The 26,504-nt window shown below is 38.2% G+C and overlaps 1 protein-coding gene across 26 annotated transcripts in view; it reads right to left on the bottom strand.

The window, feature by feature from the left end:
* Nucleotides 1–26,504, bottom strand: part of SYNE1 (spectrin repeat containing nuclear envelope protein 1) — a 464,577-nt gene that overhangs the window by 281,367 nt on the left and 156,706 nt on the right. For all 26 annotated transcript variants that reach the window (XM_082730051.1, XM_082730052.1, XM_082730041.1 and 23 more), the window contains 16 exons: nt 24,573–24,669; nt 23,516–23,718; nt 21,488–21,652; nt 20,871–21,023; nt 19,735–19,878; nt 17,105–17,278; nt 14,692–14,850; nt 14,226–14,390; nt 12,467–12,601; nt 9,982–10,140; nt 9,570–9,778; nt 8,626–8,734; nt 6,893–7,057; nt 3,567–3,734; nt 1,514–1,684; nt 402–542 (listed from right to left, as the gene is read on the bottom strand). In XM_082730051.1, the coding sequence (XP_082586177.1) occupies nt 402–542; nt 1,514–1,684; nt 3,567–3,734; nt 6,893–7,057; nt 8,626–8,734; nt 9,570–9,778; nt 9,982–10,140; nt 12,467–12,601; nt 14,226–14,390; nt 14,692–14,850; nt 17,105–17,278; nt 19,735–19,878; nt 20,871–21,023; nt 21,488–21,652; nt 23,516–23,718; nt 24,573–24,669 (2,517 nt within the window). The remainder of the gene's footprint in view (nt 1–401; nt 543–1,513; nt 1,685–3,566; nt 3,735–6,892; nt 7,058–8,625; nt 8,735–9,569; nt 9,779–9,981; nt 10,141–12,466; nt 12,602–14,225; nt 14,391–14,691; nt 14,851–17,104; nt 17,279–19,734; nt 19,879–20,870; nt 21,024–21,487; nt 21,653–23,515; nt 23,719–24,572; nt 24,670–26,504) is intronic.

Below are 26,504 nucleotides of genomic sequence, written 5' to 3'. Positions count from 1 at the left end.
CGTGCCATTTCCCATTATAGAAATGCTCATGTTTTGTTCCACATTCTGCTTTTCTATGTCTTACCTGCCCTTCAAGGTGCAGTTAAAAATATTACTGCCTTCAGAAAGATTTCTTTTTAAAGTATTCGTCTATGAGCGAACTAACCATCTCCCACTTTAATAAAAATTTTTCTTAGTTCTTGATATTTAAATCTTATTTATTTCATTCCTCAAAGCAACTTGACCAGCGTGTTGAAGAGTGGATGACCAATAAACAAGAGTACTGATTAAATGAGTAATTATAATAATTGCTTGTAATAAGGGATGAAAACAGGTTCAAAATTAAAAAAAAAAAAAAGAAAGAAAACAGTTTTGCTTCGGAATAATGAGCACCAAGGGACTGTACGCTCAGACTGATATACCTTTGTCTGTTCCAGTTCTGAAGATAAACTTTCCAAACTGCTAAAACTCAAAAAGCGCTCATGGCTGGAACCTGTTTGAAAAAGGTATCTGACCACTGTCTCTTTGTTTGTTTCAAATCGCTCCCATTTCCTTAATGTGACCTAAATTTGAAAAAAAAAATGCACATATCATGTTATGAATTATCAACACGCTTCACCAAATCTTGTTCACGTTTCCATTCGTTTGTTGGGCTGTCGGCCTCCAGTTAACTCGGTCCCAATTTCACGGACTTCTGCTGAACAAAGACGGTGCTAATGTCTCCTGCAAGAATTTCACTCACCTACAAAAAAGAGGATGTGTAGACCAGCATTCTCAGAGTTTTCTATCCACTATAAAGTCCTATGAGTCTAAGATATTACTTACAATGTGGATAAGGGATAAAGGAAAATAGAGCCTCCCAGGCTCTTTCAAAAAAAAAGAAAACAGAAAAGGGAGAAAGAGAAAGGAGGAGAGTGGGGAGTGGGTAGGTGGCAAGAACTCAACACTTTTTAAGAGTGTTAAGATCACAATACAACGTAAACATGTGGGGGGGCCTGGGTGGCTCGGTGGGTTAAAGCCCCTGTCTTTAGTTCGGGTCATGATCCCAGAGTCCTGGGATGGAGCCCCACATGGGGCTCTCTGCTCAGCAGAGAGGCTGCATCCTCCTCTCTCTCTGTCTGCCTCTCTGCCTACTTGTGATCTCTGTCTGTCAAATAAATAAATAAAATCTTAAAAATAAATAAATAAATAAATAAACATGTGACTGTTTGGACCACCCAGAAGAGCGAAACGGTCCAGTGTTAATTCCCGGACTCCGACAAGTGAGCATTAACATTCTGGCTTTATCACTGATCGCTGCTCTGTGACTTTGGGTAAAGTCCTCAAACTGTTTCTGGTTAAGCTTCCACTCTGGCAAAATGTGCTAATTATAGCGCCTCCCTGCTAAGCTTGACGCGATGATTAAAAGAGAGAACTCGTGTCAATACTTAGCACAGTGCTGGAGCGTCAGAGGCGGGAACCAAGGCCCGCTCCCATGAGGAGACGCCAGCTGAGACCTGGGGGTGAACAGGGCCCTCGACGTCCGGTCTCCCACCTGGATGCGGCGCTCCTGCTTCTCCCTGCTGTGCTCCAGGTGGTCCAGGGCGCTCTCCAGCTTCCGCAGCTCCTCCCGGGCCTGGCCGGGCAGCCCGCCTTCTCCCCGCTGAGCCTGCGCTACCTGCTGCTGCACGTCTCTCTTCTTGGCCGAAATCCTCTTTGTCTTTTGCTGGAGAACAGGTGCATAAAAGATCCTCTGTGAGCGACTAAGCAGGATAGAAACACCTACAGTCTAATGGGGTACAGAGAGGTACAACCTCGCGGCAGCGTGGGCCCCAACTGTCTTTTTTTTTTTTTTTTAAGATTTTATTTATTTATTTGACAGACGGAGATCACAAGTAGGCAGAGAGGCAGGCAGAGAGAGAGAGAGGAGGAAGCAGGCTCCTTGCCAAGCAGAGAGCCCGATGCGGGGCTCGATCCCAGGACCCTGGGATCATGACCTGAACCGAAGGCAGAGGTTCAACCCACTGAGCCACCCAGGTGCCCTCCGCCCCCCGCAACTGTCTTTTAACAGTTAATGTGAACAGGGGCGCCTGGGTGGCTCAGTCGGTTAAATGTCCACCTTCAGCTCAGGTCATGACCTCAGGGTCTTGGGATCAAGCCATCCTTCGGGCTTCAGGCTCAGTGGAGTCTGCTTGTCCCTCTTACTCTCCCTTTCCCCCCCACCTCTGCTTATGCTATCTCTCTCTCTCTGTCTCTCTCTCTCAAGAAAATAAATAAAATCTTAAAAAAAAAAGTTACATGTGAACAGTTAAAATGGCAATGGGGACTCTGTTAGTCAAAATGGGCATTATTTAAGAATATTTTATGTTTTTAATGGTAAACAACATAATTTGATATTGGTGTTTTAACTGTGTGCAAATTTAGGCACTTAGCATTTTATGGAATATTCCAGAAGGAATCTGACAAAAGCGTTCATTTGACATGATTCTCCTTAAAGAACTATTTCTGCCTAAAAATGTGAATTCCTAACTCTAATTTTTTTTTAAATCGTTTGTGTTGTAAAAATGCTGATACTAAGAGAACTTAATTCCTGGGTATAGTCAGACTGATAAACCTGCTGAGACACATGAGGAAAGTTATCTTTTAAAATAAACTTTTTATTGAGGTATAATGTACAAACAATGGTAGACAGATCTCAGGTGTATACATATGAATTTACATGAAGTAAGCATACATAAAACCAAGCACTGTTCCGAGAAATGTAAGAGTTTTAGAACATTAATGTAAATATCTATAATTACATATTTCTTTGACTTAAGTTGAACCCTAACACAACTTTTACAATGACTGAGAACAATGTAATGCCAAGCATTAATTTTTTTGTACTCAGCCTTTTTATAATTATTAAATAAATCTGTAATGCCTAGAGGCTGCTGTTTTATGCACGCTTTTAATGCCACTTCCATTTAATATATTATTATATACAAAATTAGCTAGCATTTTGCTATACATTACGTTAGCTAAGGTTTTGCCATTAAAATACTTGAGTCATCCTTCTACTTACATTGAGTTTGGCAAGTAAGTTTGTTAAAATTGTTTATTATCAATACATGTACCAGAATTTCTTTACTCTCAGTTCTAATCCTTCATAAAAGCGTATTATCCTGAAAGGTTTCGTACTTCATATAAGTTATCCTTCTCCCAACTGAGACGTATTCAAAGTTGTAAACTGAAGGGCAGGCTGTTAACATAACGGTAAAGAAGAGTGATCTCAAATATGGATCATTTTATCTCTACGCTTTCCTTCTCTGTTATGAAAAGGACAACTGAGCAAGTTTTATGAAGGTTTTCGTAGCCAAATTATTCCTTGAATTTTTTGATGTCACCAAATCACTCAGGCTGGGATTTTACCTGACAGGCTCTTCTGAAATACCTAATATTTAACAGAGAACAAAGGTGCAAGATTTTTTGAAACCATTCGCATGGACTCCCCCCTGTTCCCCCTTTCCCTTTGTCTTTACTCTTGGACATACAGTTCTTGTCACCGCTCTGGCTCTGCCAGTGGCTACCAAGCTTTGCACGAGTGCCCCGGGGAACGGGCCTCCTACCTGGTGATGGAGAAGTAACTGCTGTGCTTCAAACAGGTTTTCCGTGTCCAGGATCTTCTCCGCCTGCTCCTGGACTTCTTTAGAGCCAGAAATTAAGTCTTCAAGGGAACTTTGCACTATTTCTTTGTACTGGACACAGTCCCCAAAGTTGCTTAACATCTTTTCAACCTGGATTTTCATGAAAAAATTACAACTCATATGATGCTCATGGAATCTTAAATATTCTAAGAACATGTGTAAAGTCCATCTCAGTAACTCTGAAATATATACATGGATCTCTTTTATTTTTTATATTTTTGAGGTTTATTTAGTTATTATTAACTGCATAGCCATTTATGGGGATTGTAAGCCTCAAGGGATACAGTGCTCTGTGTCCACTCAACCTGACAGTTGAAGCAAGGTGATGGAAGTGGCTATGCTGTATACCTTATTTCCTGGATCCCTTTAATGACAGTGCCACAACTAAAATCTAATCATAAATTTAAAAAATAAAGTATAATAAAGCTGAGTCCCTCCTGTTTAAGTAAGGAGAAAAACTGTGGAGGGGAAAAAATGAGAAGAATGAAGAGTATTTGTTGAAAATGCACTTCCAATATTTTTACATAAAACACGATACAATGGCTAATTCTGTGGTTCTTTAGTAAATTCTTTTCCCTGAATTTTCTGTGGTTCTTTAGTAAATTCTTTTCCCTGAATTTTCTGTCTCATTTCTGCTTCCAGTAGTTCAGGGTCACCAGCCTCTTTTGTATTCAAAGTCTATCGCTCTCCCTTTTCATTAAGATCGTCATTTTCACACTGCTGGTCTTTTGCGTTCCACGGAAGCCTTTTCATTTCTCCTACTCTTATCCCATCTTTTTCTCTGATCCTCTTCTCCTCTGAGTTTGTCCCCGGCGACGTGAGTGTGCTCTGCTCCCAACTAACAGCAAGGAGACACGGTGAAAGCCACAGACTCCACATCTCAGTAAATCACAGCTTTCGTTGAAAGAAGTGACTCCTCCTTCCATAAAGCCCGTCTAACCACGGCCTTTTCTTAGAATGGACAACAGCAAACACTTTGTGTTCAACACTCATTTAAATATTAAATGGATTATAATCAAAGTATGGACTGATAATGTCAAATTCATCCTTTAATATAAATTCCCTAAGTGAACAAAATGAATGTTTCCCTTCCTCTTTCTTTGGTTTTACTAATGATTGAGTAGCATACAAGGGTATGAGTATAAACTATGACCTTTACGGTAGCTAGGGTTCAGGTTCTGAGCTCACGGTGGTGAGGTTCTAAGCTCAGCGTTACGTCGGCTTGAGACCCTCCCTGTCCTTCTGCCTCTGCCCTGTGATTGTGTGCTCTCTCTCTAAAAAAGAAAAAAGAAAAAAGAAAAAAGAAAAAAAAATAGAGTGGATTTATTGAAAACAAAAATCTTATGTTCCTTATAAAGAGACATACAAAAATAATATTCTTGGATATCTTATGTTACCGGTGCAACTGTAAATGTATAAATTCCTTGATTTTTCTTTCTGCTGCTTCCTTATTGTTGTATGTAAATGTATTAGATTTCTCTACCTCGATTTTGTATCCTGCGATGTTACTGAGTCACTATATTATACTCCTGAAACTAACTTTACACTGTATGTTGACTAACTCAAATTCAAATAAAAACTTTAAAAAACTATAAAAAAAAAACAAAAAAAAGGTAGATAGGTATGCTAAGAATTAATGTCTGTACTTTTTAGGGGCAGATTGTTGCTACAAGTCCCAGGGGCAGTGTCATGAGAGTACTTGGAAGATAAAGTAAATAAACAGCCTTGGTAAAGTGTTAGGGAGACTAGCAATTTCTAATTTTAAAGGCTGACAAAGTGCTTTATGTGTGGGGGGTGCAACAAAATAGAAACTCCTCTATCAATGTGACTAAAACTATTTGTTAAGTCTTGGATCAAAGCTCACCTGCATGCATATTTACTTTTTTTTTTTTAAGATTTTATTTATTTACTTGACAGAGAGAGATCACAAGTAGGCAGAGAGGCAGGCAGAGAGAGAGGGGGAAGCAGGCTCCCCGCTGGAGCAGAGAGCCCGATGCGGGGCTCAATCCCGGGACCCTGGGATCATGACCTGAGCCGAAGGCAGAGGCTTTAACGCACTGAGCCCCCCAGATGCCCCACGTATTTACTTTTTAAAGCTGCAATCCTTACTTTTCTCCTTACCTTCTTGATCAAAGAAAGAGTAGAGAAGAATAATGTCAGAATTTTACTGAAAGGGTGGTAGCGGCTACGCTTCCCGGACTAGTGCTGTGAAAGACGGACATGGAAGGACTGAGGTAACTCACATCCCCCCAATCTGATTAATCCTACCACTATTTTCATTTTGTCAAGAACTGTTAAGAAAAAATGATATATCATATCAAAATTCACAAATAAAACTAAAATCACGTGCACTTTAGAGTATTTTCGGCTTATGCAAATTCACTGCTAGGGTCGTAAGCAGATCTACATGCATTCAAAATATAAAAGGTTAATTGACCAAATTATGTTAGATTAGGGAATTCTCCAGAGAATTCCAAATCTTCAGAATCAGGGAACTTTAAGTCACCTAGATGATCATTTTGCCATGCAAGTTCATAAATGACTTCAAGAAATAATGGTAGCTGTCTCTTCAACTTTCCATTCTTAGTTATCTTCCCATGCACAGACTCATTAGACATGCATGACAACCTGGTCGGTAAAAATGTTCTCACCGAGGGTAGAAGGGGCCTACTAGAAATGAAGTAAATAGGTTTGTCTATTTTAATTCATATAGGAATATAAACACTGAAATGTATATCAAGAAGTTTAAAATGGGTACGTCTTGCATAAAATAGATTTTACTGGTCTGTGAACATTGAATATTTTATTATTACCAGAGTTAAACTGTTTACTTTATTATTACCAGAGTTAAACTGTGTTTTATTTTTATATCAGAGTTATTTACTTTATTATTATCAGAGTTAAACTGTAACTCTAGGTTCATCTGACTCCTAAGCCTAGGTTCCTAACCTCCAAAATATACCTTCAACTGACCATGAAACAATGCTTTTAGTAACCTTAAAAAGTGTAGATCTGGTAAGTTTCATACTTTAAATACTGGTTGTTACTCTGAACTAACATATCCGATAATGGCACACACCATAGTTCGAATATCTTCCCCACCAATCTTCATATGAATAAGTATCTTAACTGTTGTGTTTGAACTATACTTCCTTCATATAATTACAGTGTAATCCCAACCCAAAGCAAAGAACCCTCCAGATTCCTCACCCAAAACTATCTAGTTAGAGTGTAAGCAAATGATCTACCTCTGACAACAAAGCTGCAAGAGCCTTGAAAGAACCAGATAATTTTGCCAGCTCGTCTCCTTGCTTTTGGGCTTCATTCTCAGAAGAAACTTCAATTAAAATTTTAAGCCTGGATTTCAGCCAGTTGAGAGTCTCGCCCTTTGTGGTAATGCCATTCCTGATCTCCTGGAATAAAGAGAATACACTGTGAATCCAGAATGGACACAGACCGAGAAAGTAGATACAGTGGAGCCAAGAGAGCCCTTCACTCACCAGTAATGCCTGCTTATTTTGCTTTTTGTTCATATCTTTAACAAAAGTTCACAAGTGCTAGAAAAAAAATATTTCCCCAATGCCAATACCTAATATGTAAAATCAATACTCTGTATCGAAAAAGTTAACTAGATGGTTAGTTCATATTTAGATGGTTAGATATTTACAGATATTCCCTTTGAGCACAAATAAAGATGCCTCTAAAAGTACTGTAGAAGAAAATGAGATACCAAAATTGGGAACTATAACACATATTATTTTCTGTTAGTTGGTAGGAACATTGTATTTTTAGAAAAAAAAAAAGGTTGAAAGAATCCCTTTTTTAGAGAGCAGATTTCTTTTTATTCGAAGAGTTTAGTTGTTGAATACTATTATGGATACCCTAAAAATTGATCTTAACTTCAGGAACTTATATTTTATGCCTCGCTTTTGTTAGCTTGGAAGTCAATAACCCACTTAGTACGATGTGCAAAAAGGAGCACAGCTCCAATCTGGGAAGGGAAGGCATATTGACCAGGACAATGCTGGAAAGATTCTAGGGCCTCAGCCCTTGTGAGGTCTGGGAACTGTGGGAATGCTGACTGGGACAACGTCTTCCTCCTACACAGCTCTGGGAAGCATGAGGAAACCATGCAAGTTGCTACAGAAGACCATACAGGGTAAATTCACACCCACAGAAAATGACCTCTTCCAGAACCAAGTGGTCTCTTCATTTGAAGCTGTGCATTTTTTTTTTTTAATATAACAGCAACCAATAGCCAATAATAGTATCCTACTATAGGTATAATATATATATATTACGGAGCATCTCTAGTATTTAATGGTATTATAAATTTAAGAGAATAACATGAAACTCAGAGGATAGGAATAAAAAGGAAATATGTCCTCATTAACAGCAGCTATGTGACTTACAAGTGTTCAAAAATGCTGAAAGATAAGGATTTTCACCATGGCGTGTGTCTACAAAAAAGAGCAGAGCCACGCTAAGAATGAGAGGGTTGCTGTATGTCATTCACAGAACGTAACTGGGTTCGGGCTTAGGGTTCTGTCCCCTGACTCGGTTTATGAGGCTGTGCCCATGCTCAAAGAGCTGATCAATGCAGACTAACTGTGACATAGAAATGAAACTTAGAAACTTTGCCCAATTCTGTGATCTGTGGCTGAAAATGTATAAAAACCTCCAGTGTTCTTGTTTTCCATAACAATTCTTAAATCTCTGCTGTGTTATATGCCCATGCATGCAATTTTCTTCTCAGGATTTTCCATTAGCTAAAGACATATGAGAGGTATAACGAAGCAGGTATAACAAAGCTAAGAATGATTCAATGGGGAAGTCCCCGTTCTTCTCCACAGTAACATGAGGATTCTTAGGATTGTTTTTTCGGCAATTTAATTTTTTTACAAATAGAAAACAATACATCAGTTAGTCAGACTGTCTACCATTAATTTTTTTATTATGAAAAATATGGCCCAGAACTAACCTCTACAGCACGTTTAACCTCTCCGTGGTTGGCAGTATCGAAGGGTTTACTCTTAAACGCTTTCAACTGTGTCTCCTTTGCAGATATCCAAGATGAGAACTCGGAAATTCTGAAATATCAAAAGTATTCTCTAATTAAAGGGAGACAATATCTCAGTGGATAAAATACATTTTCTATTTGGAATTTATTCATGGAAATTTAACAATCAACTGATTAGCAAGTCAATGAACACACTTTCTGGAAACTGCCCCTTTGGCATGAAGCTCAGGGCAGGGGTGGCTCTCCTGAGCGGTTACTTGGAGGAAAGAGAAAGCAAAGCAGATGGAGTTCAGCTAAAGAAAAAGGTGTGTTCCCGGGGCCTGAGCACCTGGGAGTGTGGAAGGCACCACCTGGGGTCTGGCCTCATCCATCTCCCCCAGACTGAGACAGAACCCAGAGGCAGAAGTTGCCCTCTGGGGATATGAGGATATCCGGGAGGAAGGAACTGCCAAGCAAACGTGCTTCAGAGAGATAATATCTGGGCCCCTTGGAAATAAAGGTTTTTTTTTTTTTTTTTAAGATTTTATTTATTTATTTGACACAGAGAGAGAGAGATCACAAGTAGGCAGAGAAGCAGGCAGAGAGAGAGCAGGAGCAGGCTCCCTACTGAGCAGAGAGCCCGATGCGGGGCTCGATCCCAAGACCGTGGGATCATGACCTGAGCCGAAGGCAGAGGTTTAACCCACTGAGCCACCCAGGCGCCTGAAATAAAGGGTTTGACCCTGTTTCTGACTGAAACCCATTCTTTTTTTTTATTAAATGAAGCATTTTTATATAAGAGCAAGGTCACACAATCTGATTTTCTTTATTGCTTTGGAGGAAACACATGTCACTTCGTGTTGGGCGATGACCTCTGCGTTCGCAAGTATTAGGACAGACCATGTCCATCTCTGTTCCCCAACTACCTGCTAGAGTAGTCCTTCCACTTGTCTGGGTCTTCCACGAGCTTCATGTAGGTGGCATCGATGGCAGCTCTGAGCTCTCTCAGAGTGGCATGACAGGTTTCCGGTGTGTTCCTGACCGGGTCCCGGACGGGGAGTTTCAGACACAGTTCTTCAATAAGCTGTAGCCTTTTCTCACAAAGATGATGAGGACCTTTGTCACTGAAGAAAATCTAATGAGCAAAAACCGTTGATAAACTGCCTGTGAGAATCCACACAATACTTCCATATTTTCATAGACGATTCCCCTTTAGTCTACGAGTATACAGTAATTAAGCTATTTCGTGTTTTCAGACCCAAACCAAAGTATCAGGTATAAATCTTTTAAGTAACAAGGTGACTTTGCATGCCTGCACTTGGGGTGTGTCAGACGTACCCTGTGTTCTTTAATGATATTTTCACTGCCTTCCTGGGCCACCAGTTTGATCTCCCGATCCAGCTCAGTTCTGCATTCTTCTACAGAAGCTAAGAACCTATTCTTCTCCACACCAATCTTCAGATGAAGCAAGTGATATGGGGCTTCTCCTTGAAGATCCTGCATTCCATAGGAAGATTCAAAAAATATGATGCCATTCCAATCATACACATTTTCAACTGGAGTGACAAAAGTCCAAAAATATTCCCTTTGGGGCCAATGTGATTTAATCACTATCGACTGCACCTGGCTGCTGTGATTTGTACTTTTCCAAAGACGGGGACCACAATGAATTCTCTCAACCTGCACGGTCGGATTTTACACAATAATTATTCTTTTTTTTTTTTTTTTACCATAGCCCCACACAGTATTACTATTTCTACTTTATACGTTAGACCATTGAGGCTCAGGGGTAAGTGGAAAAGCTAGATTTGAATCTATATGTAAACCATGCACTGATTCCACATACCCTCTCCCTGGCATATGTCCTTTTTAATTTTGTCAACGACCCTGTGAGGTAGGAAGAACATAGGTATACTCACTACACAAAGGGCAAAGAGAAAACTTTACTAGTAAAGAAGCCAGGATCAAACAGGCCACACTTTGGACCACCTGCCTTGTCCTTCTTCCTTAGACCATTCCTTGAGAAAACAAGCCAGCCTCATCAAACATGAAATGTTTTATGTTCTTTTCTGATATAAGCATAAACTACATCATTATCTACATTAACTACAGCTTTCCATTAGAGTCTCCATTCCACAACAGATTTATGATACGTTAGGCTTTAAAGACATCTCAAAAAGCTTGGGTTTCTTTAAGAATCTTTTTTTAATTTTCAAATTTAGCATGTAAACAAAATATGTCCTTAACTGTGTTTTTTCTGTGCTTGGAGTTGATTTTTTAGCCTATGTTACTGAGATGAAAAAAAAAAAAAATCAAGAACTGATGGAGAATATTTTAGCTGCCTATCTTCCAGACCCTGTGAGCACTTCACGTAACGCACATGAAGTTCGTCACTTGCTATTCCCTTGTGATAGCACTCATTAATCTGCTGCTAGGGCAGGCTTCCTCCAACCTAGCTAGAAGACGACAGCCTTGGGTGGGTCTCCTCTGGCATGCAGCTTCTAGTGTCGGCTTCCTGTGACAAGCCCAATGTGGGGCACTCAAGTTAGACAAATCAAGTGAACCCCTACGTCCCCCACTCGCACATGTACCCCAATGTTTACAGCAACACTGTCCACGGTAGCCAAACTGTGGAAGGACCCAAGATGCCCTTCAACGGATGAATGGATAAAGAAGATATGGTCCAGATACACAAGAGAATATTATTCGGCCATCAGAAACAATAAATACCCATTGTTTGCATCAACATGGATGGAACTGGAGGGGATTATGTTAAGTGAAGTAAGTTAAACAGAAAAAGACAATTATCATATGGTTTCACTCATATATGAAACAGAAGCAATAGCACAGAGGACCACAGGGGAAGGGAGGGAAATCCAAAGAGAAATCAGAGAGGGAGATGAACCATGAGAAACTATAGAACCCAAGAAACAATCTGGAAGAAGGGTGTGGGGAGGGGGTAACAGAGTGATGGGTACTGAGGAGGGCACGTGCTATGATGAACACTGGGTGTTATACTTAACTAATGAATCACTGAACACTGCAACAAGGACTAATTATGTGCTATACAGTGGCTAACTGGTCATAATAAAAATAAATAAATAAATAAATAAATAAAATCCTAGCTCACAACTACTTACGTGATTCATTCTTTTCTATTCTCCAAGTGGGGCCACTTCTCTCTTCCAAAGCTTTCATAAGTATTACCTATATTTGGGGGGACTTATTATATATTATACTTTCATTATCTGCAACTAATTATCTCCTGCTGGAAATAATTAACTCCTACTGGAGATAATTAACTCTAAGCTCTTTGGAGAAATTGATTGTGCTTTTGTGTTTGTCACTGAGCCCTTAAACAATAAATGTTCATATTTATATTTTTTAGATCATAATAATCTAAACCAGATGGTAAAATCCTTAAAAACAACAAAATGTTAGTATACCTTAGTATAGTACATACTTAGTATATAACATGTTAGTATACCTTCGTTACTTCGATGAGAAGAGTTTACCAAATGTTACCGAGTAAGTAAAATGCCCTTGTCCATTCTTATCCCCAAAAATACTCAGGAAAAGAGAGCACTACTGAGTAATATGAGAAAATCAATGCTATTAACAAATAAGAAAAACAAAATCCTGTCACGTTTTTTTCATTGTTTTATTCAAGTTCAGTTTTTTTTTTTTTCAATGGGAGAAGTAGGTGTGGTGGTTTTCCATGAATTTCTACATTTCTCTTTCAATTGAACCTTAACACTCTCAGGCTCTCTCTCATCACACATGATACCTACGTATGCGTGTGTCCCATTACGTCCTGACTCACCTTCCACTGTTTGTGGAGCTTTCGAACGGCTTCCTGCAGACCCTGCTGCTCCTGCTCAGGGAGAATGTCGGTGAGCTCGTCGCAAGCTTTCAGGAAAGCATTGAGCACTCTCTGATCCAGCTGACTGAAAAACTCCTGGCACAGAGAGGAGGAAGTGGGTAAGAGAGTCGGGCAGAATAAAAGGCAGCATCAGACACTACCCAGTTAAGCAATCGTGCCTCTACACAAACCCCTCAGCCAGCTGATGCCCTCTTCAAACCTTCCTGGCAACTACTCTTCTTTTTTTTTCAGGAATGAACTATAATTATCTATAGTTATGAGTCAGAAGCCACCACATCAGAAATTCAACTAGTGCTTTTCATTTTTTTTAGAAAAAAAAAAAATCTTTGCAGTTTTCAAATTTGGTAGACTATTCTGGAAGGCCAAGGGGTCTAAAACCTTGATTCCATAGGAATAGAGTTTGCATTTTCTCTTTGGTAAAGTCAGAAGAGCAGAGTAGAAGCAGCCTTTAGCCTCACAATTCCTCATACCCTAATTTAATGTGTTTCAGGCCCTGCTGATTCATTATGAGCCATTTCTACATTCAAACAAGTACAACATGACCCCACATGCTATGGACAGAACTGTGGGCCCCCCCCACTAACTGCCCAAATTTATATATTGAATCCATAGCCTGCCGATGTGATGATATTTGGAGATGAAGCCATTGGGGTAATCAGGTTAGATAAGGTCATGAGGGTACGACCCTTATGATGGAATCAGTGCCCTTATAACAAGTGACATCAAAGGTCTTGTTCCCTATGTATCTCTGCCTTATGAGAACAAAGCAAGAAGGTGACTACCCACAAGCCAGGAAGAGAGTCCTCGCCAAACCCAACCATGCGAGTACTCTGATCTCAGACCTACAGTCTCCAGGACTGTGAGAAAATAAATGCCTGTTGCTTAAGCCACCTAATCTGTGTATATTTTAATGGCAGATCAAAAAGACCTATACAGCACATGTGTACCTATGTGCATGACCAAGTGTCAATAAAGGAGATGCTGAGTGACCAGAGACATCAACCCGAACTTCAGCCAGCTACGGTACTAATACATTGCGGTCATCATATGACAGCATGGTTTATACCAGTACCCACTTTCCTGGAATTTCAGGAAACGGAGCTCAAAATACATGATATCAGAGGGCTCCTAATCTCTACCAAGCATTTAAGAGATTGCTAACATTTTCAATACCCGTATGTTTGAAACGAGTATGATTAACAGGAAGATGACTTCACAACTGGACAAGTTGTGGATCAGCTACCAAGCTTCAGGGGACGTGGTACTCACACTTTGATACGGCGGATTCATGAAATGAGCACAAAGACTTAGCCATCCACCTAAAATGATCTCTTAAAGGGAATATGTTGGTTATACAAGAATTTCTCAGCTAAATAATTCAGGAGAGCCTCATTATACATCCAGTAACTCTCTACCACTTCAGGGGCTTTGGAATGTCCAATTATAAGGCAGCTCATCAATTGCTCTTAAAGGTTGTTTTGTTGTTGTTGTTTTTGCTGCTGTCATGTTTTGGGGTCTAATAATCTAAAATCTCTCGGCCTTCCTAACTCACCTCTGCTTCCCCACTGCCTCAAAAACTTAAGACTAGAACAGAGGTTTTGTTATGTTTTGTTTCGTTTGTTTGTTTGTTTTTAATTTCTCACTCAAGACCATTTGTCATGTGTCCTCAGGTCAAGTGCCCCAGGAGGGACAAACTCACGGTGTGTCTCTTCAGGAGGTCCTCTGGGTTTCCCTTTTCCTCCAGACCCTCCTGCGCCATCCGCAGCACCTTCTCCAGCTCTGCTCGAGACTCCTCGAATTTCTTCATCAAGCGACTATTGGTTTCCACATGTTTCTTCCAGTCTCCAATTTTCTTCACCACATTCTTGATTTAAGAAATAATGCCAACGTGATGCTGCTTTCTCGTTACTGAAAGCATCATTTTGTTAAAGAGTACTGTTTCTTTTACAATAAACAACAACACTTGGAAGGAATACATTTCATTATTAGGAGAGTAATCAACTTCTTTTGACATGAATGAATATCAGCAAAAGAAGAAGTAAATGATTGCTTCCAAACTTCAGCAGGAGAGGCATTTAGCAAGAGGGGAAGCATGAAACATGAGGACGACACATCCTCTTTGTATTTTCCCTCGCTCAGGTCTCCGTAGCAGGGAACAAGCTTACCTGGAAAGCACCATGGGCATCGGCAATCTGTCTGTGCAGCTTTGTCTGATCAAAATGCTTTAGCACACTGCTCAAGGTCACGAATTTTTGAACATTTTGACTGCCTTTCTCAATGTGTGTCATGGTTTTCTTACAGCTCTCTTGACAAGCTGACAGCTCCTACAGGGACACGAAGCCCGTAACAATAGTATAAAAGGGTGAGAAAGAGGAGGAAAGAGAAGAACCATTACAAAACAAGAAGAACCTTATAGAGCTTTTAGGCATTTAGTCAGCTGTAAGTAAAACCAAAAGTACAGGGAAGTGTTTCTTTTCATTGAGAAGGTCTGAATTTTAAGAAATCACTAAAGTCAGTGCTTTTTATATGAGGCATTTAAATGTCACATTGAGTTTTTTTGAGTTTTTTTTTTTTAATTTCATGCCTGTGTTACTAACATTAAGAAACCAAAAGGCCATCAAAATTGTTATTTGCCTGCAATGTGTCCAACTCCCAGGCCTAAGATTTAATGAGAGAACAATCACAAAATCAGTCAATGTATTAGGTTTTAATCTGACTCAATAAATTTAATGCCAGTGCACATACTTCACTGACAGAGCTGCTGCAAATGATGTATTATTTGTGTATCCCCAAATGCACAACATTTGAATTCCTAAGGTTCATCAGTTGTCAACCTCATTAACAAAACGGTGGACCTCATATCCTAACCACAAAGGCAGGTGGGTGTGGGAGGAGCGGCAGTTGTCCCATGTCCACAGGATGAGAAACCATGGTGACCCATGCCTTCCACCTCTGCTTAGTAACCTGGCATCATAGTGATTTCTGCAACTGGCCCAACCCAAGGCCAACAGTCATTTTCTAACTTGAAGCCACATTATCTGCATTTTGACATCCTCAACAGCTTTGGAAAAGTATTTCAAACTGCTCATTTGGATACCAGTTTTGGTAACCAGAGGCAAGTACTAAGACCAAGGTTTTATTTGTTTTGGCAAAAGGAAGTCAGGACATATTTCTCCTTTTGAAGATTTAGGACACAAAAGAGTAATATATGTTAGAACGATATTATTAAATATTATCAATACCATCATTACTAAATACTAAATTACTAAATACTATTACTAAAATATCAAATGTTATTTTAATTGTGGAAGGATTCTTTGATGGCAATTTTTTTATTAGCGTATAATGTTATTATTTGTTTCAGGGGTACAGGTCTGTGATTCCTCAGTCTTACACAATTCGCTGCACTTACCTCTTTGATGGCAATTTACAGCAATTTGAGAATACAAGAAATGGCACTGTGACTCAGAGTGAAAGACAATCGTTATCTAATATGACAAGAACCCACTAGAATAGGGTTTGGTGGTATAAGCATTATGGCTTTACTATGAACAATAATAAGAAAATAAAAATAAAAATAATTGCTACCAGTTATAGAGTGCCAACTATGTGCCACTGTGTGTCAGTTACACTGTGGAACAGATAATGTAATCTCCATAATAAGCTCTCAACTAAGGAGAGGAAATAAAAGCTAATCAAGGCTTTGTAATTTATTGTATCAGATCTAAGATCTGAATACTTGTCTGACTCATTTCAGATACTCTCTGCCCTTTCTGCTAAGTGATGCCACCCTTCCTCCAGGAATCTGTTTCAGGGAATGCGTGGTAGACCGTTTGCCCATTAAATTTCACACTCCTCTGATGGGTAAGGTCATTTATAATAAGCCAACTAAATAAGTCAATTAACTGCAAGAGTGCAAAGCTGTTCTGCATAGAGATCTGCTTACTAAAAATGAGACATAAAGAAAAAGGATTATCACGCGACACGCATTTCCAGAATTTTGTGACTCTATAATCAGACTTAATCTTAGATGCAAAGAAAAGATCTCATAAGACACAGATTACAGACACTGGATAGAAATGGAATGCAACTGTTTGCTTTTATATATATCTAAGTATCTAAATTAAAATTTACTTATAAAAAGTTAACTCTATATAAATTTAATAGACAGATAAAACTTCTGTTCTCTTGTTAGGGGAAAGGGGTTTCATCTTTGGACAGATGTATATTTTTGTTTTGAGATGCCAGTGCTATTCTATTTTTTTAAAAAGATTTTATTTATTTATTTGAGAGAGAGAGAGTACATAAGCAGGGCTGGGGGAGCAGAGGGAGAGTGAGAAGCACACTTCCCGCTGAGCAGGGAGCCCAGTGATGCGGGATTCAGTCACAGGACCTTGGAATCATGACCTGAGCCAAAGACATGATTAACTTAACTGACTGAGCCATCAGCCACTCAGGAATGCTATTCTAGAAAAATGTTTCCTGTCCTAACTGAATTTCTCCCACTATAAGCACCATCTCAGTCTTGCTACACACGCTGTAAAATAACTTTGTCTCCTCAAGGGGATTTCTCCTTACCTGTTGTTTCTGTTTAAAAAGAGCACTAGATTGTGCCTCATGCTCAAGAACTGTTAAGATTTCATTGATTTTCCCAAGTGAGTCATAAAAGAATGTCATCTGCTTTTCTAATTCTTCCAGTGGGATTAACAGCTGTTGAGACTCATAAAGGAGTGGAGAGTGACATTCTTTGACCTTTAAAAATACAAAGACAAAAGTTCTATTAAAGGCCACTAATTACCACAAACTCAGGGCACCGTTCACAGTTCTGAGGAACATTGTCTTCAGGGACATTGTCATCTGGTGCTTACAGATCTCCAAAGACACTTCTTGAATGATATTTCCTATGTATTGTTACATTTTCATATAAAAAACAATACCACTATTATCACTGAGACAAATAAATGCTAGAAATTCCCCATGAAGATTCCTCTAAGCGGTCCATCTGGAGGCATTTTCCCATCTAAACGATGCTGTTGGTGAGGCAGATGGCATCGAATTCCATCTCTTAAACTATGCAGCAACTCTTCGCTTTGGCCTCAGAATTTGACCGGAGACCGTGAATTACATTCTCTAGACTGACCTTCCAACTTCATTTTCTGGGTCTCTACTACTTGAATCCTTAACTCTAGTCAAACCTGTAACTTTGCTGACTCATTCTTCCCAGGCAGACCTTCTGCTTTTCCACCTCCCCCAGCTCCATGCTTCCTTACTCTCTGCCCATCAGCTAACTCATCCCAAGTGAACAAGTCGTGTACCAACTTATTTACAAGGTCCACATGCCAGGGAATATCTCTCTAGTCGGAACTGACTCAGCCCTCTTGTTATTTGTCTTTGAAAAAATTCTTATTGTTTCATGCACTTGCATTCTTTAATCTTAATACTGAGGCCATATACTCCTGAGGATCATGGGATCCATTAAGTTTCTGCCTGATCACCTTTATGTTAGAATCCAGGACCAGGTCATTCTCTAAGATCTCCCTGTGCCCATTTATTTTACTTAGAATTGCTCCCCAAATATTATTTATACTTTTGAGAGCCAAGGAAAAGAAACTGAGTACTTGTTAGTCCACCATTCTCCTTTATTTTTTTTTTTAAGATTTTATTTATTTATTTGACAGAGAGAGATCACAAGTAGGCAGAGAGGCAGAGAGAGAGAGGGGGGAAGCAGGCTCCCCACTGAGCAGAGAGCCCGATGTGGGGCTCGATCCCAGGACTCTGAGATCATGACCTGAGCCGAAGGCAGAGGCTTAAACCACTGAGCCACCCAGATGCCCCGCAATTCTCTTTTTCTTAAATTATAAACATTCTCATGCTGTAGGATACCCTGCCTGAAGGATAAACTCACCAAAGAAATCTACTGCAATAAGGCTCTGCTGAAATGACTCTGAACAAAATGAAGACCATCTGCATATGCATAAAAATCAAGTATGCTTTAGAAATCTTTCCTGGATACAGTCAGAAACTTAACTAAGATGCCACAACTGAAGGAGCAGTTTTAAAAAGCTGAACAACTTAGATGGGGGTACAGGTGGGATTTGCTTTCTCTGAGGTTGCCCTAAATCATCAACGTGGCCTAGGCTAAGATGTACAAGCCCAAGATATGGCTCTAAAAGCCTGAAGGTTATCAAATCAACAACATCGACCTTGAATTTACCCAATCTCTATAATTAATCTTAACTTCAATGTTAAAATAAAAAGAATTAGAAATTAACATTCTAATTAATACCAGTTTAGCAAATGAAGTTTTCTCATTTTTTCAAGACCATATTCTTCGTATTTTTACCTGTCTCATTTATTCCTCATTAATTTTCCACTACTGACTTCATGTAGGTTATTCTCTTTCTGCTTTTTCTCTCTCCTAAATAACAGGTTTCTCTGCTTTCTTTTTCTCTGTTTCTTAATTCTTCATTACAAGATTTTCCTCTTCATTTATATAGTCACTCCTTTCTTCTGTCAGAAATTAATTACCCCATCACAAACAATACCATCCTCATAAAATCTTTAACTGCAGATAGATAAACAAAATCCCAATGGAACTTCCAAAGTTCTTAAGGAAAGTCCCTCAACAGAACAGCAAAGTCTTATGGCTAGCGCTTGGTATCTACAGGCTTCCCTGGACACAGGTGGTACAAATGTATAGATCTTGAGTTTAAAGTCAGCTCCATGAGCTGGGAAGGGCAGACTTTTTCACTGCTTCGTGGCCATGCCAGCAGAAAATAGCATAAAGAGTCTTAGAGCCGGGGGATATCGAATAAAACTCAACAAAAGGGCATTTGGGAATTCGTTCTCATTTAAATATCTGATTTCTTCCTCCTCCTTCCCCTTCTTTTTCTCCCCCTGCCTTTGTTTTATCACGTTCAACTGGTCTCTGATTCCTCCAGAGCAGACCTATCTTTCTAAATAGAGCTCCTAGTATTTCTAAATTAACAGGGGTAATACATGACATCAGCTCCATAGTTTCAGCTTTAAAACTCATGACAAAGTTACTAAATGACAGAGTTACTAAATCAAGAATCCCAGGAAAAAACAAAAGCATGATCTCTTAACAGGTAAAGGATTTGCCCCTGGGTGTGACTGAGGAGGCGTAACGCACACGGAAGGCAGCGTTGGTCTACCACGGTGTGTCATGCATTTAAGTGTGTTCCCACCTTGGTTAGCTGTTCCTTGAGCCTAGACATGGTTGCAAACATTTCATTAGCTTCTTCTTGGGGGCTCTCTTTGGCAATGAGGTGTGCAGTCTTGGTAATCATCTTGTACTGGGCGTCCATTACAGGTACCCTCTGCTCAATGTCCTGCATGAATCATTGAAACAGTCAAAGGTATACACGGTACATTTCCTTTTCATTTCAGGATTCCACAGAAGTTTGGACAAAAATCAATATGTACTGTATAAAATCCTATACTTCTAATAAATTTTTGGAGATTCCACTTACTGCTTTCCTTTACTGCTAATTTATGATCTATCGGTATAAAACCTTTCCTTCAGAAGTCACTGTGAATCCTTAAATTAACATACGGACAAGCTGAAGTAATCCGTACACTTTCAAAATATGTGTGCTAATGTAGTATATAAACATTATGTTAATTTGGGCCAATTCCTCTGAGCTTCACAATTACACAACTTACTTTTTCTTAAAAAAAGTAACACATTGTCATCAAAGAAAATTTATAAATCAGATATAATAAAAAAATGTTAATTACGTAGTCTTCTCACACAGTGATAACCAGACCCACACCTCATCACTACACATCATTAATGTTTTCCCCTGTGCATTCTTAGACTCATTTTTTTATATTTACCAAAAAAGATACAATTTTTTTGCTTTTCTCACTTAATAGTGTATTAGAAAAGCTTTCCGTGTCATTAAATATTCTTTTACTACTTCATTTTTGAGAGCTGTAAGGTATTCAGAATATGTAAAGAGCACAAATCATTTAGGCAACACTTTGTAGAAGAGGCATTTATGTAGAGGTACAATTAGTAGATGTATCCTGTTTTCACCTAGTCCTTTGTAATTCGGTTGTAGAAAAGAAAATCTCTGAATCAAAAAACTATTTTGAAGTTAATCTATGTCAAAACATATCCTTAAAAAACAATCCAAATAGATTTTTTTATTTAAGTGCACTTTTTTCAATTTGGAAGTGCCTATCAGGTTATGCACACATGTCAAAATGGTGCCCAAGAGACATAGGACAACGTGGCAATGGTCTGGGTTAACTTCAGCGATCTTCCGTCTCACAACAGAACAGGTTTTCACTTTGTTGTCCAGAAACCCCCCCTCACCTCCAAGTCTTGAGTTAATAACTTGACATTAAGAAAAGAGACTTCTAAGGGTTCAGACATCTTCTTAAGGGCTTCAGTTGCAAAATCGGACAGGGCGGTCACACAGTCTGTGTACTCCTTTTTCATTCTGTCCATCTCATCAGCCCGAGCATACTGTGAAGAAACGGGAGGAGCACAACATGAAGAACTGTGAAGTCGAACCTCTGGGAGCCTGTAACCTTCACATCCACACACTCTCTGGAATTGCTATACGTTAAGAAAGATACTAATTTCTGATTCTTATTTTAGATACACTTGAAGGAAGTCCAATTGCTGTGAAAAGAAAAAAAGGAACTAGCATAGAAGCAAAGAATTATGATTTCAAACATGAGTCGTTCCATATCTATAGGCTCCATATGTCAGTAGAATCCTTCAACAAACCATATATTTCTGTAACGTTCCTCTATTATAAAAGGGAAAGAATAAAGGGCCCAAAATAAACATAAAGGTTCTAAACACATCTATACTCTGCCTAAATAAGCCCATGCTACAACCATAAAACAGTCTCTAAACAGACTGTGAACCTCCACGTTTCTAACACGTGCATGTTCTGAGCATATAGAGACTGAAGGACGCACTTGCTTGACTTCCATGAAGAGCTCCCTCCATCGCCCATTCAACAGTAGTAACTGCTGTTTAAGATCCCGGGAGACCATCTCATCGCACGTTTCAATTAGGAAATTGCCCGCATCATTCATGGCAGCATGCTGCTGTATCCAGTGAGGCAAATTTCGGAAAAAATCCTATAAAATAAACCATGCACACTACTGTAAACCACAGACCAAAAATCAATAAAGGATATGGAAGTAACCAAACTATGAAAAGTATCTTTGTTCTAAATTTGCACACATTTTAAGGTAAATGTTAGCTCTTTTTACAAATACAATTTTCAGTAAAGAGGTTCAAAAATAGGAACTAAAAAGGGACGCCTGGGTCGCTCAGTTGGTTGGACGACAGCCTTCGGCTCAGGTCATGATCCCGGAGTCCTGGGATCGAGTCCCGCATCGGGCTCCCAGCTCCACGGGGAGTCTGCTTCTCCCTCTGACCTTCTCCTCACTCATGCTCTCTCTCACTGTCTCTCTTTCAAATAAATAAATAAAATCTTTAAAGAAAAAACAGGAACTAAAAATGCTGTGTCTTATTACAAGAAAAAATTTTATTTTTTGCCATAACTTTTGCTGAAGACAAAACGAAACATGATAGACATTTTCTGTTGTTCCTATTTTACAGATGAAAAAACTGAATTTTTGTAAGTGTAAAGGATGTGTACATAGTCTTCGGGCCAGTAAATACCTGAGCCACGGTCATATAAAAGGTATGGTATTTTACAGTAATGTATAGTTTTGTTTAAAACTTATAAACAAACTTTGACCTATTATTTTTGGGTTTAAAATCTGAATATAATACATGAAAGATAATTAACAATCATGGATATAAATCATTGAAGGAAATTTTTTAAAAATTAAAAATCTGGGCCAAAGAAGACTTAATACAGTAATATCATTTCTTGTTTGTTTAAGGTTACTCACTTGGCAATGAAGTAGTTTTCTGCTGATTTCAAGTTAATATACATGTGCTTGTGCATACATATATACACACACCACAGTAAAAACCAAGGATACCAAAGATAATTCAAAATCTATTTTATAAGCCATATGTGGGAGGACTTCCCACATAAATAGAAGAGAACACTTCTGTTTCTGGTGGTTATAATCCCTTGGATGAAATGAACACATATGACATCTACTAGGGCACTGCCAGTCTAATCAGAAAAGCCAAAATCTGTATGGGCATACAGTTCTTGTCAACCTCAACTACACAATAATATTTAATCTATGTGAAATATAGAGTGCTAAACATTTAAAAATTATGCATCTACTTGCATAACACAATAATAGAAGAACCAATCTTGGATAGCAAGCACTAATTCTAATGTATTTAATATACTTTTTAATGGAGGCCTGGAATTTTAATATCTTTTACATATAAATTAATTTTTCATGAGAAAATATTAGTTCCCATTAAGAAGTACATATACAGAAGTCAATCCATTTTATACAAGATTTTAATGAAGGTGACAATAAAGTAAAATGGTACCTCTTAAACCCATACATACACCTGTAAATGAACAAAAAATATCACTCTTGCCCACTTTGGCCACTCTCAACCTTTGTCGGAGGGCTGATAAAATCCAAAAAAAGAATATCCAAAGAGAAAAAAATCTGATGACCCAGATGTCCAGCTGGTGTGTGTCATTACACAGAATCAGTATTATGTTGTCCTCTCCAAAATGAGGAAATCCACAGAGATCAGCGCCCTTCAGGTACAGACCTAATGGTAAGTACACCGACCTCTGTTGCCCCCTGGGCTTCCTGGGGGTTTGGCTGTCCCTCCATAGGTTCCTGCTTTTCTGAATGCAAAAGCAAAACACTGAACTGATCAGAGAGGGCGTATTTCTTGGCCTAAAATAATCTATCAAGCTGAGAGCAGGCAAAGTTAAGAATCTTGAGTCCCATTTGCAAATATGTAACACTCCCTAGAGAACTCTGCTGTGTCCCTTGTTAAGTTTGGGTGTATCCCTTTCCTTTGGTGAGAGGCAATCTTACCTTTTTGGCATGCTCTGACTGATTTAGCATTTTCTCTGCATCCTCTAGCCAGGCCTGAAGACTGGCCACAGTGTTGCCATATCGATCCCAGTTAGCAATTACTTCCTCCAGCATGCTGCGAACGCTTCGGACTTCTACCGAGAGGTTCCGCCACTGGGCAGTGGTTTCGTTCATGAATTTCATCACATTCTCGGCTTCTTCCACTAAGACAGATACAACAAATTATAACCCTTACTTTATATTTTAAATCCACCAAGTTATTTTTTCCCCTATGGTCTATACACTGTGCAATTATAATTCTTCTTATAATTATAATCATAAATAATTATTATTTATCATTATAATTATAAATTATATATTATATTATATATAATTATAAGTATAATTATAATTCTTCTTATAATTCTTCTTTAGATTATAAAGTTAAAAGATGACATGTTACAATTTCTTCCAACTAATGCTGGGAATATGTTATACTATATTCACAGGCATTTATAAAGGTTAAAAGTGATAATACATTTAAAATTTTTGATAAATGGGAATGCAATGAATGACATGTATTTTTTCACATTTTATATGCACTCAAATACATGGTCACATATCTAGTATTGGTAATTCATTTTTGACAAACATGATAGACATATTTACAAAATGAAGCAAACATCTTTTACAACATGCGCCTTCACACTAACTTTTCATTCACTTGATAATATTCAAGTTACCTCTTTTTTATCTAATTATCAGAATTGAAAATAGTTTAGAAAATAGCAATTTAGAAAATGAATGCTTTGGGGTTTTGTTTGTTTGTTTGTTTGTTTTGCCTCTTCTCAGAAGATGACACACAGAGACATGCACACACACACAGTACGATTATATAAGTCAGACAGGCGTTGCACAAAGTCAAGTGGACTGAAACCAATATGTGCTCTCCGGGCCCATGGCATGGTCACAGAAAGATTCAGCAGGGAAAAAAAAAAAAAAAATCTGATCACAGAAACCTGTAGGTTCTAAATTATACTGCATTCAACAGTTCAGCCAGTTCTATCATGTGTTTTACCTGACCCGTCAGCTTGGATGTACATCTCTGCTGTCTGTTTCAAGATCTGGTATGTCACTTCATACTGTTCAAAGAACTTGGTATTTTCTATAAAAGACTAGAAAGGGGGAGTGGTTAGAAGATGGCAAACCCTAGGCATTGAAGAAATACCAAAGTCCATTTCTTCAAGAGAGGAATGAGGGTATTTTGCCCAAATTTGCCAACCTCACACTTGTAAAAAAAAAACCCAGCAAATTAATTCAACTGCTATAAAATAATCTGGTTATTCTGAGACTATAAATTGATTCCACACTTTTAATTCTAACTCAGCACTATTGAGAAAGTATTCTATTTCTCCACACAAGGGTTTGTTTTTAGAAGAGACTGAAGTCTCTCCAGACAACCTGGGGCTAACATTTAGAAAGCACTAAATTTGGAAGAACATTTTCTTGTCCAACTGTGTTTGAGCTGTGGGATTTTGTTGCTCTTTGAACATTAATTCTGGTGAATGATGGCTCTGAGGAAGTTGGATTATAAATAAATGGCACATTGCACATTTCCTTTAAAATAAATAGTACAAAAAATGTTTACAAGCAGAAAAGTTTTAAATAATCACATAGCCCGTCCACAAGTGTAAAAATTACAGATAAGCCATGTCTATAGCTATATGTAATTTACATATGTAACAGAGCCACCATCAGCAAATGGGCACAATACAATTTAGAACACACAAGAAATCCTTAGGTAAATTTTATTGTTAACTCCAGGAAATATGAAATAACCCCTGTTTTGAAGATTAGTCCTGTTGTAGTAAGAAAAAAATGCAAATATAGGTTATCAACGTTTTAATAGTACAACTAGTTCCTATGATTTGAACCCAGTAAAATACTTGATAAGTGTCTCTATTATAAAATGCAAAATTAGCTTTTAAAAACCAGCTGAAGTCCAGTGTGATATGTTCATGAATACTTTTAATACACAGATATAAAATATTTGAGTGCAGATATAAAACTTCATAATGTCATAGACTTCCCTCAATTTTACTGATAAATTTTTATATTTTAAGATAACACTTAAAAACATTCCATGCATAATATATTTCTAGCATTTCATCTTTACAAAGCACTTTACCTATATATAAGTTACTTTTCAGGAATATAGTAACTAGGAAAAGCTGCGAGTTACCTGGAATGAAGGGTTCCATGAGGAACACTTATTTCAATATTTTAACAGGCTGTATTACTTTGGCAAGTAAAGCAATTAATTGGTTAAGTGATTATTTGGCCTCATGTTCAACTCCCTTAACTTCCCTGTTCCCCAAATAGGGAAAGAGTAATTTATGGCAATTTAATTTTGGAATAACTAAACCAAATGAACATATATCATAATTTGTTCAGAAAAGGAAAGTTACACCTAATGTGCAAGACATTGCAGACAATTGAAGAGATAAATATATTTGGCAATGTTTAAAAAATATTCTCTGTTTATTTTTGGAGCAAATGTCAAGAAGCTAATGAAAAAACAATTGTTCTAAGTGTGCGAGGAATGGGAAATAGTGCCTATATTGGACACACTTCATTAAATATGCTTTTGCTTGGATCGTTTACAAATTAATTACAAATGAACAAGAGAAAAGTTTATTTTGTTTCATTTCCAAGGGTAAGAACAGGATATTTTTAAAGAATATTATAAATGTAGGGACTCATTAAAGTGTTTTTGAGCCTTTCTATTAGAAAGACTAGGCAATTAATTTTTGAAGGAAGATACTTTATTTATTTGTTATTTTACCTTTTAACTGTTTCATTTATTTTGACACTTTTTTCTTTCTGAACACAGAGTAAACTCATTTCATAGCATGAATTATTTTGCATATTAATATCATTTTAGCAGGAGGACTGCTAAATCTCCTTTTTACCATGAGCTAACTAGAGTCTCTCAGAAGGGTGCAAAAGA

Source organism: Mustela nivalis, assembly GCF_964662115.1.
Source record: "Mustela nivalis genome assembly, chromosome: 5".
Lineage (NCBI taxonomy): Eukaryota > Metazoa > Chordata > Mammalia > Carnivora > Mustelidae > Mustela > Mustela nivalis.
This window is presented reverse-complemented; position numbering and strand designations above follow the sequence as displayed.